The sequence below is a fragment of the Mobula birostris genome, chromosome 3 (genome assembly GCF_030028105.1).
Source record: "Mobula birostris isolate sMobBir1 chromosome 3, sMobBir1.hap1, whole genome shotgun sequence".
NCBI classification, from domain to species: Eukaryota; Metazoa; Chordata; class Chondrichthyes; order Myliobatiformes; family Myliobatidae; genus Mobula; species Mobula birostris.
This window is the reverse complement of record NC_092372.1, coordinates 222,738,172-222,752,897: the sequence shown is the minus strand read 5'-3', so window position 1 is coordinate 222,752,897 and position 14,726 is coordinate 222,738,172. Positions and strand designations below refer to the sequence as shown.

Genomic DNA, 14,726 nt, shown 5'->3' with positions numbered 1-14,726 from the left:
TCTCATTGCTACCGTCAGGAAGCAGGTACAGGAGCTAGAAGGCACACACTACCTCATTATTTTCTTGGGTTTTTTGCACTAGTTGCGTACTTAATTTAACTTGTATTTCATATTGTGTTTTATAGTTTATTATTATTGTTACATATTGCAATGTGCAAAACAACAAATTTCACGATATATGCCAGTGATATTAAACCTGATTTTGATTCTGAGTCACACAGTCTCTTTTTAATCACAGACAGCTGTATATTTTCTTATTGTATGTCTCCACACTCTGCTCTTGGAAGCCATGAGTAGCTCTTGGTGAAGTTCATTGGATTCTGATCAAAGTCTAGACTGCTATTTTTGTGTGTATGGCTATTTTTAGTTTGCAAACTGTACATTACTGTTTAGCTAGCGACTTTGATCTGGCTTGTTTGAAGAACTGCGTGGTGCCACTCAACAGGGCGCCACAGTTAGCGAGTATCACCGCTCGGGGTGTTGGGAGTTGGGAATTCAATTCCAGTGAGTTTGTACATTCTCCTCGTGACCACATGGGTTTCCTTCCACAGTTAGTAGGTTAATTGACCATTGTAAATTGCCCTGTGATGGGACTAGTGTTAAATAAGTGGGTTGCTGGGTGGTGCAGCTCTAAGGGCCAAAAGGGCCTGTTCCGCGCTGTATTGCTAAATAAATAAATAACATTTCTCCTGAACATTAGTCCTTGCTGATTATTTGATCAGTTGGTTACTGAAAGATCTTAGAATTCCACAGATCCAATACCCTCTGTCTAAAGAAATTCTCCTCACCTCTGTTCTAAAGAGAGGTACTTCTATTCTGAAGCTTTGCCTAGTTCCTCTACCTGAAGTATCTTCTCCAATGCCTCTGTATTGGCCTTGGGTGTTGGGGAGGAGTTGCACAGTACTGACCTCCCTGGCTTTGATGGTGATAAAGCTGGATCTGTCATTCCCTTTGACTTCCCTGGCACTTCTGTTACAAGTCATAGACCACTACAGCACAGAACAGGCCCTTCGGTCCATCTAGTCCTTGCTAAACTATTATTCTGCATAGTTGCATCGACCTGCCACCAGGGCATAGTCCTCCATCCCCCTCCTATTCATAGACCTATCCAAACTTCTCTTAAATCTTGAAAATGAATCCACATCCACCACTTCTGCTGGCAGCTTGTTCACCACTCTCACCACCCTCTGAGTGAAGAAATCCCTCCTTATGTTCCCCTTAAACATTTCATCCTTGACCATGACCTCTGGTTGCAGTCTCACTCAGCCTCCGTGAAAAAGCCTGCTTGCATTTACCATGTCTAAACCCCCCGTGTTGATGCTTTGCTGCACGCTTGAGTGCTTGGTGGGGGCCATTGCCTTGCTGCTGCTTGTGCGTGGGAGGAGGGAGTTGGGGGGGGCTTTGGGGTTCTAACATTTAAATGTCATTCATTCTTTGGGGTGCTCCTCTGTTTTCATGGATGAGGAAAAAGAATTTCAAAGTGTATATTGTATACATTTCTCTGATGTTAAATGTACCTATTGAACTTTGTATAGCTCTGTCAAATCTCCCATCATTCCCCTATGCTCCAGAGAATGAAGTCCCAGCCTATCCAAACTTTTCCTCTAACTCGGGTCCTGAAGTCCTTGCAACATTCTTGTAAATCTTCTCTGTACTCTTTCAATCTTATTGATACCTTTCATGCAGGTAGGTAACCACAACTTGACACAGTTGCAGTTTTGTTATAGTCATACTAGTCACAGTGATCTATCTGTGGGGGATGGGGGTGAGGTGATATAGACCATGAGACATAGGAGCAGAACTGGGCCATTATTCCATTAAGTTTGCTGCATCATGGCTGATTAACTGTTAGCAATTAAACATTAACTATGCTGCTCAAACGAGAAGATCTGCAGATACTGCAAATCCAGAGCAACACACACAAAATGCTGGAGGAACTCAGCGGGCCAGGCAGTATCTATGGAAAAGAGTACAGTCAACATTTTGGGCTGAGACCCTTCCTCAGGACCGGAGAAAAAAAGATGAAGAGTCGGGGTTAGCAGGTGGGGGAAAAGGAGGAAGAAACAGAAGGTGATGGTGAAACCAGGAAGTGGGGGGAGGGGTGAAAAAGAGCTGGGAAGTTGATTGGTGAAAGAGAAATGGCTTGAGAAGGGAGAGTCTGATAGGTGAGGACAGAAGGCCATAGAAGGAAGTGGTTAGACCCCACTTGGAGTACTGTGCTCAGTTCTGGTCACCTCACTATAGGAAGGATGTGGAAACTATAGAAAGGGTGCAGAGGAGATTTACAAGGATGTTGCCTGGATTGGGGAGCATGCCTCATGAAAATAGATTTAGTGAACTTGGCCTTTTCTCCTTGGAGCAAAGGAGGATGAGAGGTGACCTGATGGAGGTATACAAGATAATGAGAGGCATTGATCATGTGGATAGTTGGAGGCTTTTTCCCAGGGCTGAAGTGGCTAGCACGAGAGGGCACAGTTTTAATGTGCATTGAAGGAGGTACAGAGGAGACGTCAGAGGTGAGATTTTTTTATGCAGAGAGTGGTGAGTGCGTGGAGTGGACTGCGGCTACAGTGGTGGAGTCGGATACAATAGGGTCTTTTAAGAGACTCTTAGATAGGTCAGTGGTCCCCAGCCACCGGGCTGCAAAGCATGTGCTACCTGGCCACGAGGAAACGATATGATTTGACAATATGAGTCAGCTGCACCTTTCCTCATTCCCTGTCACGCACTGTTGAACTTAAACATAGGATTCCCAACTGTCCCGTATTACCCGGGACATCCCGCATATTGGGCTAAATTGGTTTGTCCCATACAGGACCACCCTTGTCCTGTGTTTCCCCCTGCTAAGGTAGAGCGTTTCTATGAAATGGTTCGTAAGCCGAAATGGCATAAAGCGAAGAAGCAATTACCATTAATTTATATGGGAAATTTTTTTGACCGTTCCCAGACTCAAAAAATAACCTACCAAACCATACCAATAACACATAAAACCTAAAATAATACTAACATATAGTAAAAGCAGGAATGATATGATAAATACACAGCCTATATAAAGTAGAAATAATGTATGTACAGTGTAGTTTCACTTAACAGAATCGGGAAGATTAAGCCAAAACCGATTTGTAGAAAAAATCAGCACGTACGTGTATGTGCACGTCACGCATGCGCACGCAGGTGACACAGGTGCCCATGCAAGGCTTCATGGTCATGGTAGTCTTTCCCGGGGTAAAGGCAAGTGTCCCGTATTTGACTGCTGCTTTTGTCCCTTATTTGGGAGTGAGAAAGTTGGCAACCCTACTTGAACACCCCCCCCCCCCCCCCGCCACCCGGTCGACCAGTCCACAAGAATATTGTCAATATTAAACCAGTCCGCAGTGCAAAGAAGGTTGGGGACCCCTGAGATAGGTACATGGAGCTTCGAAAAATGGAAGGCTATGGGTAACCCTAGTTAATTTCTAAAGTAAGTACACATTTGGCACAGCATTATGGGCCAAAGGGCCTGTATTGTGCTGTAGGTTTCCTATGTTTCTAAAAGGGGAAGGAGCTCCAGAGGGAGGTGATGGACAGATAAAGAGATAAGGTGAGAGAGGGAAATTGGAATTATGAAGGAGTTGGGGGTGGGGTGGGGGGTATTACTGGAAGTTCGAGAAATTGATGCTCATGCCATCAGGTTGGAGGCCACCCAGACGGAATATAAGTTGTTACTCCTCCAACCTGAATGTGGCCTCATCATGGCAGTAGAGGGGGCCATGGACTGACCTGTCGGGTTTGGAATGGGAAGTGGAATTAAAATGGGTGGCCACTGGGAGTTCTTGATTTTTCTGGCAAATGGAGCATAAATGCTCAGTGAAGCAGTGTCCCAATCTACTTTAGTTCTCACAGCTATACAGGAGATGTTTATTGTGTTTCTTCCTCCCCTTATCTTTTTTTCTCCAGTCCTGATGGAGGGTCTCAGCCCAATACGTTGACTAGACTCTTTTCCATAGATGCTATGCTGAATTCCTCCAGCATTTTGTGTGTATTGTATTAACTGTGCCAGTTCAGTCTTCGGAGGTAGACCATGTTTTTTCTATTTCTCTCTATACAGAGTTATAAAGCAATACAGCAAGGACACAGGCCCTTTGGCCTATCTAGTCCATGCTGACCATAGTGCTCACCCAGCTAGCCCCAATTTCCTGCATTTGGCCCTTATCGCTCTAACCCCTGCCCCTCCATGTACTTGACCAAGTTATGCTGGTTGGTTAATTGGCTACTAGATGGGAGGGTTGCAGATGTGACTGTGCTCACAGAGGGAAAACTACAGACCAGGCCTCAGACCAATGGTAGGGGAAATGCTGGAATATATATAGAGAGATATCTGGGCCTGTACTCGCTGGAGTTTTGAAGAATGAGAGGAAGGGGATTGAAAGGCCTAGATAGAATGGATGTGGAGAGGATGTTTCCTATCGTGAGGGAGTCTAGGACCGGAGGGCATAGTCTCAGAATAGAAGAACGTCCCTTTAAAACAGAGGTGAGGAGGAATTTCTTTAGCTAGAGGGTGATGGATCTGTAGAATTCCTTGCCACAGATGGCTGTAGAGATCAAGTTATTGGGTATACTTAAAGAGGAGATTGCTAAGTTCTTGATTAGTAACGGCATCAAAGATTACAGAGGGACGGCAGGAGAATAGTATTGTGAGGGATAAAAATCACCCATGATTGAATGGCAGAGCAGACTTGATGGGCTGCATGACCTAATTCTGCTCCTGTATCTGAGAGTCTTAATGAGGATTTATTGGTAATTTGGTTTATTATTGTCACATGTACTGAGATATAATGAAAAACTGCCCTCCAGATAAATCATTTCATTACAACAGTGCTTTGAGGTAGTAAATAGGAAAACAATAAGAGTGCAGAATAGTGTTACAGTTACAGAGAAGGGGCAGTGCAGGCAGACAGTAAGGTGCAAGGCTATGGCAAAGTAGATTGTGAGGTCAAGAGGCCAGCTCATCATTCGAGGGAACTGTTCGGTAGTCGTACAACAGCAGGATAGAAGCAGTCTTTGAGCCTGGGTATCTGCTTTCAGGCTTCTGTATCTTCTGCCCGATAGGATAGAGAGAGAGTGTGTCTGGGGTGACTGGGGTCTTTAATTATGCTGTCTGCTTTACTGAGGCATCGAGGTGTAGATGGCATTTATAGAGGGGAGACTGGTTTCTATGATGCACTGAGCTGTGTCCAGAACTGCTTCACCGAGCACCTACACTTCATCCACCAGAAGAAGCAGAGTCTCCTGGTGGCCACCCATTTCATTTCTACTTCACACTCCCATTCCAACATGTCAGTCGATGGTCTCTAACCTGATGGCATGAACGTTGATTTGTCGAACTTCTGGTAATTGCCCCAACCTCTCCCCCTCCCTCACCATTCCCCATTTCCCTTTTCGTCTCTCACCTTATCTTCTTACCTGCCCATCACTTCCCTCTGGTGCTCCTCCCCATTCCCCTTCTTCCATGGTCTTCTACCTTTTCCTATCAGATTCCCTCTTCTCCAGCCGTTTATCTCTTTCACCAATCAACTTCTCAGCTCTTTACTTCATGTCTTCCCCTCTCCTGATTTCACCTATCAATTAGCACCTTGTACTTCTTCCTCCTCTGCACCCCCCCCCCCCCACTGTCTTACTCTGACTTCTCATTCTTTTTTTGTCCAGTTCTGATGAAAGGTCTCGGCCTGAAACATCACCTGTTTACACCTTTCCATAGATGCTGCCTGGCCTGCTGAGTTCCTCCAGCATTTTGTGTCTGAAACTTACTCTGCACCTCTCCAGATCTTCTCAAAATGCATCACTTCACATTTATCTGCATTAAACTCCTACGCCATTCCTGCACCCACATTTCTGACTTATATATATCCTTTGACAACCTCCCTCACTTTCCACAACACCAATTATTGCATTGTCCAAATACTTACAGATTATTCCACTTACATTCTTATCCAAGTATATCACATACAGCAGTGGTTCCAGCACAGATCCTTTTCTCTAGTTGTAGACCTCTAATCAGAATGAGACATCTCCACCACTACACTCTGTCTTCTGCAGCCAAGTTAATTTTGAATCCAATCTACCAAATAATCTTGTATCCCATGTGCCTTAATCCCAGCCTACCATGACGAATCTTGTCAAATGTTTTACCAAAGTCCACATCCACTGCCCTGTCCTCATCAATCATTTCCATTACCCCGAAAAACACCTCAAAAAATTATTTTTTCATAGGACATGACCTCCCTGCACAAAGCCATGTTAACTATCTCTAATAAGTTCATGCTTTTCCAGATGTGAGTAAATCAGGTGTCAGGTCTCTCAGTGGGAGAGCATTTTGGATGATAGAGATCTAGAAGATTATAAGGCTAGCAGGAAGGAGTTTAAGAATGAAATTAGGAGAGCCAGAAGGGGCCATGAGAAGGCCTTGGTGAGCAGGTTTAAGAAAAATCCCAAGGCATTCTACAAGTATGTGAAGAGCAAAAGGATAAGACGTGAGAAAATAGGACCAATCAAGTCTGACCGTCAAAAAGTGTGTATGGAACTGGAGGAGATAGCAGAGGTACTTAATGAATAGTTTGTTTCAGTATTCACTATGGAAAAGGATCTTGTAGGGATCTGTAGGTGTTTGTAGGGATGACTTACAGCGGACTGAAAAGCTGTAAACATTAAGAAAGAGGATGTGCTGGAACTTTTGGAAAGCATCAAGTTGGATAAGTCTCCAGGACCGGATGAGATGTACCCCAGGCTACTGTGGGAGGCGAGAGAGGAGATTGCTGAGCCTCTGGCAATGATCTTTGCATCATCAATGGGGGCAGGAGAGGTTCCAGACGATTGGAGGGTTGCAGATGTTGTTCCCTTATTTAAGAAAGGGAATAGAGATAGCCCAGGAAATTATAGACCAGTGAGTCTTACTTCAGTGATTGGTAAGTTGATGGAGAAGATCCTGAGAGGCAGGATTTATGAACATTTGGAGAGGCATAATACGATTTGGAATAGTCAGCATGGCTTTGTTAGAGGCAGGTCGTGCCTTACGAGCCTGATTGAACTTTTTGAGTTTGTGACTAAACACATTGATGAAGGTAGAGCTGTAGATGTAGTGTATATGGATTTCAGCAAGGCTAATTGAGAAAGCAAGGAGACATGGGATCCAAGAGACCTTGCTTTGTGAATCCAGAATTGGCTTGCTCACAGAAGACAAAGAGTGGTTGTAAACGGGTCATGTTCTGCATGGAGGATGGTGACCAGTGGTGTGCCTCGGATCTGTTTTGGGACCCCTACTCCTTGTGATTTTTATAAATGACCTGGATGAGGAAGTGGAGGGATGGGCTATGTAAATTTGCTGATGACACAAAGGTTGGGGGTGTTGTGGATAGTGTGGAGGGCTGTCAGAGGTTACAGTGGGACATAGATAGGATGCAAAACTGGGCTGAGAAGTGGCAGATGGAGTTCAACCCAGATAAGTATGAGGAGGTTCATTTTGGTAGGTCAAGTATGATGGCAGAATATAGTATTAATGGTAAGACTCTTGGCAGTGTGGAGGATCAGAGGGATCTTGGGGTCTAAGTCCATAGGACACTCAAAGCTGCGCAGGTTGACTGTGTGGTTAAGAAGGCATACGGTGCATTGGCCCTCATCAACCGTGGGATTGAGTTCAAGAGCCAAGAGGTAATGTTACAGCTACATAAGACCTTAGTCAGACCCCACTTGGAGTACTGTGCTCAGTTCTGGTCACCTCACTACAGGAAAGATGTGGAAACTATCAAAAGGGTGTAGAGGAAATTTATAAGGATGTTGCCTGGATTGGGCAGCATGCCTCGTGAGAATAGGTTGATTGAACTTGGCCTTTTCTCCTTGGAGTGACAGAGGATGAGAGGTGACCTGATAGAGGTGTATAAGATAATGAGAGGCTTTGATCGTGTGGATAGTCAGAGGTTTTTTCCCAGGGCTGAAATGGCTAACACGAGAGGGCACAGTTTTAAGGTGCTTGGAAGTAGATACAGAGGAGATGTTAAGGGTAAGTTTTTTACTCAGAGCGGTGAGTGCTTGGAATGGGCTGCCAGCAAGGGTGGTAGAGGCGGATACGATAGGGTCTTTTAAGAGACTCCTGGATAGGTACATGGAGCTTAGAAAAATAGAGAGCTATGGGTAACCCGGGGTAATTTCTAAAGTAAGTACATGTTTGGCCTGTAGGGCCTGTATTGTGCTGTAGGTTTTCCATGTTTCTAAATCCTATACTTGAGAATATTCAATAATTTTCACACTCTGATATAAGGCTCACCAGCCTATCCTGTCAATCAGAGAGCTGTGGAGGCTTGAGCAATGTGTTCATTCAAAACAGACGTTGCTAGATAGTCAGAAACATGGAGGGAATCAAGGCATTTGAGGGCATTGCTGGGAAAGTAAACCCTGGATCTTAATTCATGGTGTAGCACGGTAAAAAGGCCTACTCCATATGGTGTAAATTACCCCTTTGTCTCGGAGAGTGTTGAGTCAAAGAGAAGTGGGTAGGCTTGGAGAGAGAGCAAGTTGCTGCTAGAGAGAAATAAAGTGATGGGCATTGGGTCTGATGGGATGGTCCCTTGGGAGTAACATAGATAGAAAATGCTGGAGGAATTCAGCAAGTCAGGCAGTATCTATGGAGGCAAATAAGTAGTTGACATTTCAGGTAGAGACACTTTATCAGGTCCAGATTTCCTTTCTGAAGATTCCTAGCATCTGCAGAATCTCTTGTGTTTAACATAAACTGACAGCCTCCTTTTCTCATATTTATACAGTGTTGTCCATTCCCTTGATCACAATTAGGTCAGCAATGAATGATATTTTGATTCCATTCACCCCATTAAATTCTTTAATCCATTTTAGGTACAATAATTGAATCACCTCTGAACCTTCTGCGTTATTATCTTCTTGTTCTAATTTAGTTCTTGGTGCTCCCAGCATCACATGCTGTCAAAAACCAGTATAACCTTCCAGATGAGGTCTAACCAGAGATTGATACATTCCAGGCATAACTTCCCTTCCTGGTATTTTCATTAAAAATATACAAAAAATGTTGTCAGCTTTCCTCCAGACTCCTCTGAAGGAAACTATCCCAGGTTTGAATGCTAGTCAGATATTTCTTGCAAATATGGGAGTGGAAATAAAATTGCTCTGGTATATTATGAAGGAGCACTGCCACAAAAAAGCAGCATCCAACATCAGGGACCCCCACCATCCAGACCATGCTCTCTTCCTGCTATTACTCTCAAGTGGGAGGTGCAGAAGCATTCTGTCTCTCACCACCAGCTTCAGGAACAGTTATTACCCCTCAACCATCTGGCTCCTGAACTGGCGTGAATAACTTCACTCACCTTAAATCTGAGCTACTTCTACAACCTACCAATTCACTTTGAAGGCCTCTACACCTCATGTTCTCAGTACTATTTTACTACTTATTTGCACAATTTGTCGTCTTTTGCATATTGGTTGTCAGTCTGTGTTTATGTATCATCTTAATTATGTGCTGTGTCGTATGAAGTGGGCAATCACAATCTTTCCATGACGTGATTGTTCTTGGCAGATTTTTCTACAGAAGTAGCTTGCTATTGCTGCCTTCTGTGCAGTGTCTTTACAAGATGGGTGACCCCAGCCATTGCCAGTACTCTGTCTGGTGTCAGTGGTTGCATAACCAGGACTAGTGATAAGTACTTGCTGCTTATAAGGCCACTCTCCTGCTTCCATGGCTTCACGTGTCTGATCAGGGGCTAGGCAGGTTCTACACCTTGCTCAAAGGTGTCCTGCGGGCTAGTGGAGGGAAGGAGCACCTTTTACCTTCTCTGATAGAGATGTATCTCCAGCCCACCACTCAGTGTTTATGTATAGTCTTCCATAAATTTGTTTTTCTTTATTTTTCTGTGAATGCCTACAAGAAAATGAATCTCGGGGTGGTATACGGTAACATAAGTATACTAGGGAGAGACCTGATAGTGTTTATGCAATTATCAGAAGCATAGATAAGTTAAGCAGTCAGTTTCTTTTGTCCCAAGGAAGAAATGTCAAAAATTAGACGACGTGCATTTAAGGTGAGAGGGGAAAGGTTAAAGATGTGCAAAGCAACTTTTTTAAAAAAGAGTGGTAGATGCCTGGAATGTGCTGCTGGGGAAAGGGGTGAAAATAGACATGACAGTGGAATTTAGGTAGACAGGTGAAAATGTGGGTGCCTGGAATGATCTGTCAGGGGTGGTAATGGAAGTAGATGCATTCGTGTTGTGTAAAAGGCTGTTAGACCAATGAATGAAGAGATATTGATCATGTACAGACAGAAGAGGTTTAGTTCAGCATGTTTGGAGCAGATATTGTGAGCCACAGGGCCTGTTCCCATATACTATTAAGTCTTGATGTTCCTCGTAATACACATGGGCGACAACCCTTCAGGGTCAACACCTACTGCATCCATCTCCCAGTGCTGACCATTACTATTGTCACCAAAGACTCTAGTAAATTTCTACAGATGCACCAAGAAGAGCATTCCTACTGGTTGCATCACCACCTGGTATGGGGGAACCATTGTGCAGGATCGGAAAAAGCTGCAGAGAGTTGTCGAATCACCCAGTTCCATCGTGGGCTCTAGCCTCCCCATTATTAAGGACATCTTCAAAAGGTGATGTCTCAAAAAGGCAACACATTTGTCAGTGGTAGTAAACCTGATTCCGAATGTGTGAATTGTACGGCTTTTTCAGGGGCGAGGAAGTTAGCTGATGCAAGTGAGGCACCCCGGTAGCACAGTGGTTAGTGCGACACTATTCCAGCTGGGGATGAAGGAGTTCAGAGTTCAGTTCTGATGCCATCTGCAAGAAGTTTGTGCATCCTTCCCATGAACACATGGGTTTCCTCTGGGTGCTCCAGTTTCCTCCCACAGTCCAAAGACGTACCGGTTAGTAGGTTAATTGTTCATTGCAAATCGTCCTGTGATTAGACTAGGGTTAAATAGATGGGTTGCTGAATGGTGTGGCTTGTTGGATCAGAAGGGCCTGTTCCACACTGTATCTCTAAATAAAAATAAATTTTAAAGTATTTTTCCTCTTCTGCAGGTGCCTGTGCAGTCCTGGTTCGATGACATGTCGGACACAGAGTTGTATGATCTGATTCCATTCTTTGAAGGACTGAGCAAAGAGGAAGATGTTTACACTATGCTGCAGAACCTCCGTGGCAGGTAGCGACCGAGCTCCAGGCATGTCCTCGTGGCAAATTCTTTGCATAGATCTTGGCCCGATTTTTTTTTTTTTTTTAAATTTCCTTCCCACCCACAGCCTCCCCCTGCCCCCCCACCAACCCCTTTCAGCGTTTTGATTTTTTTTTGTAATAAGGAAGTTTCCTTCAGTCCCCCCTGCCCCCCACCCAATGCCTTGCTTGGATCGGAACTGCATCTTGTGGAGTAGGAGTGGGAAATATCTCCAAACGGGAAGCACTTCAGCGTTCGCTGCCATGAGCTTACCACGGGCATGGTGATTGATGACTGTCCAGCCTCTCGAAGCCTGACGTCAGAAAGTCAAACATGACCAGACTTTTAAAAGGAAACAACTATCACTTTAAAAAAAACACACACATACACATACCACGTTGGAAAACAAGGAGAAAAAAGAATCTACTGCAGACTGCAGTTGGAATAAACCTTCTCCTTCTCTCCGCCTACCAAAAACAAGTATTCGGGCAGTTCTGTGATATTTTTTAAAGTTTTATTTCCTCTTTGGTTTCTTTTCACAGATATTGCTATGCAGACAGTCGTACTGATCTACAGTAGCTGACCTTACTCTGTGACCTATTTTGCAGAATGAAGTGCCTTTTTGAAAAACAAAAATTGATAATTTTAGACGAGAAAGAAAAGCAAACTTAATTTTTTTGTACTCCGCATATTCCAGAGATCTTTTATCTTTTAATGACTGTATGTTTTAAAACGAGAGAGAAAAAAAAAAACACATTAGTCTTTATGAGCACTGTTATTTATGCTGAACACATTGAATTATAAGTGCTGGGTACAAGATTGCAGAGCCATTAAACTTTTAAATTTTACATCAATTGGCTTAACAATAGTTCATGGCACCAAATTATAATATTTTTAACTGCTATTTTAAATAGGGGGCCGTATAAGATTACCTTGTGAGCAGCCATTGCAGTATAACTTGATAAGGGGAAGCAGGAGTTTAGACAAGTGTCACCGGTTATTTGGGAAATGTCACTGTCCTGCCAGCAGACAGGACGGGTGCTTTTCCTCTGACTACCCACCCCCTCATCTCCATCTTACTGCTTTCTGAGCCTCCCCACTCACAACTATGGCTGGGCTTTCCAGTTTTTCTAAGCTCTGCTGCAAGTTCCCATGACTTGGGAGAGGGGACAGGCGTGGGGATGAGGAGGAGAGACTTTGCATCCACTGTGTTAATCGCCCCCATGGGTGGGTTGTTGGTCGCCCCTCACTCTCTGCACTGCTGAAGGGCAGCAAGTCCAAGTGGAGAGCAAAGCCGAGAGAACAAAGGTTTTTGCAAGTGGGGGGCATGTTGTACGGTGCTGATTTCAGGGTCTTTAAGATGCAATCTCCACAGATAACGCCAGTGTTTTATGTTTTATCTTGGACCCTTTTCTCCATGAATCAAATCAAAATACTTAGTCGTAGTGAAGTAATGTCCATGCAGAGCAGTGTGGGGTTTATCGTGTGATCGAATGTATTTGCACAACTTGGTGGGGGGGGGGGGGCACTTGCCTTTTAGTGAAGCTCAAGTTGAGTGGGGGGACTGAGGGCAGAATATGGTGAAGCTTTTGTGTTGCCCCACTTCTTGGCGAGCCAGGTTTTCCTGCCAATCTCCTCTCATAGGAACAGGAGTGACCTGATGGTTTGACCTCGGGGACCTGGTATGCAACTTGTGAGCATTGTGTCTGAGCTTATGTTGGGCTTGACTCCTGATAGTCAACCCCCTCCACCCCCATTCATTTCCTAGCACCATGGGTTTTCCTCAGCCTTGAACTTACTCAGAGCCTCGCGATTGAGGAATCACTCGTTTCCCTGATGAACTGGTATACATTCCCTCCTGTTCTAATACTCAAGACAACACACTTAAAATGCTGAGGGAACTCAGCAGGTCAGGCAACATAAATGGAAATTAATAAACAGTGTTTCGGGCCAAGACCCTTCAGCTGGACTGGAAGAAGGTGGGGGGACGGTGAGGGAAGGGTTCCATGTTGATCCTGCCCCCCGCCTCTTGTCTTCACCTGCCTATCACCTCCCCCAGTGCCCCTCCTCCTTTCCTTTCTTCCATGGTCCACTCTCCCCTCCTATGAGATTCCTTCTTTTCCAGCTCTTTACCTTTTCCACCTATCACCTCCCAGCTTCTTACTTTACCTCATTCCCCCACCCACCTGGCTTTAGCTATCGCCTGCCAGCTTGTGCACCATCCCCACTCCCCACCTCCTTATTGTGGCTTCTTCTCCCTTCCTTTCCAGTCCTGATGAAGGGCCTTGGCCCAAAACGTTTATTCCTCTCCATAGATGCTGCCTGACTTGCTGAGTTCCTCCAGCATTTTATGTGTATTGCTCTGGATTTCCAGCATCTGCTGAATCTTTGGTGTTTATAATAACAAGACCAGCTGGCTTGTACCCTGTCCCATGGCATGGAGAGGGTGTGGCAGTCCATCCTGCAGTTTAACGTGGCGTACACGGCAGGTCGCTGTCTCCCTAAAGGTGCCCTGCTCTGAAAAGCGGAAGTGAAAAACAGGCAGTGATCCCAAAACACCAGGAGCTCCATTGGCCCGACTTGCCTCTGTCCAGTGGTAGAACTGGGTACTTTGGCCTGTCATCTTCCTGCTGATAATCAGGTACTTGCCTACAGCAGTCTCATTCACTGGCACTTGGCTCATGAAGCTTAGTGATTCCAGGGCTGCCCAGGTGCCGCTTGATGGTTTTGAGAAGCCGGTTGGTGTTCACAGGGGCCCACCAGGCCTGATAATATCTTTGCTCCTTGTCAGTTATGTCAACGAGCAGGGCTGTGAAGTGGGCCACACATGAGGAGCTAAGGGAGGCAGGTGGAGCTGGAGGAGGCCAGGGATCCGAGCGCTGTGGTAGGAAGGTAATCCAGTAGTTGTTCCATGGGGCAGGCGATGTCTGCCCTCATGAACGGCAGGCTGTGTTCAAACAACAGCCTTATGGCAAAAACAGGCGATGAGTGTGGCTTGGGATGGAGCATGTTACAGGCCCATGGGCCCCCGCACCATAGAGTGTACAAGCCCAGCACTTTGCCCCAGCCAGTGGTAAGAGAGCGCTCGCCATTTTGGCTCCCACTCTCATTCGTTCTATTCATCTCTCCTGCCCATCACCTCCCTCTGGTGCCTCTCCTCTTTCCTTTTCGCTCATAGTCCACTTTCCTATCAGATTCCTCCTTCAGCCTTTTACCACCTATCATCTCCCAGCTTCTCACATCATCCTCTTTTCCCCCACCAACCTTTTTCCTCACCTATCACCCGCCAGCTTGTACACCTTCCCCTCCCCCCCCTTCCTTTGCAGTCCTGATTCAGGGTCTTGACCCAAAACATCGACTCTATTCCTCACATGAGTGCTGTCTGACTTGCTGATTTCCTCCAGCAATTTATTTGTGTTGCTCCAGAGCTCCATAACCTTTGCCCATTCACGGCAGGCTGTCTCATAGCAGGCAACATTGTCCTTGGAGGAGACCGTGTCCTCACCCA

General features: G+C 45.2%; 1 protein-coding gene across 4 annotated transcripts in view; it reads left to right on the top strand.

Annotated features, from left to right (window-relative positions):
• Positions 1-14,726, top strand: part of ctdspla (CTD (carboxy-terminal domain, RNA polymerase II, polypeptide A) small phosphatase-like a) — a 277,323-nt gene that overhangs the window by 256,057 nt on the left and 6,540 nt on the right. For 3 of the 4 annotated variants that reach the window (XM_072254209.1, XM_072254206.1, XM_072254207.1), the window contains one exon: positions 11,088-11,209. In XM_072254209.1, the coding sequence (XP_072110310.1) occupies positions 11,088-11,209 (122 nt within the window). Of the gene's footprint in view, positions 1-11,087; positions 12,067-14,726 lie in introns of those variants that run through there. The other variant, XM_072254208.1, reaches the window with a different exon arrangement.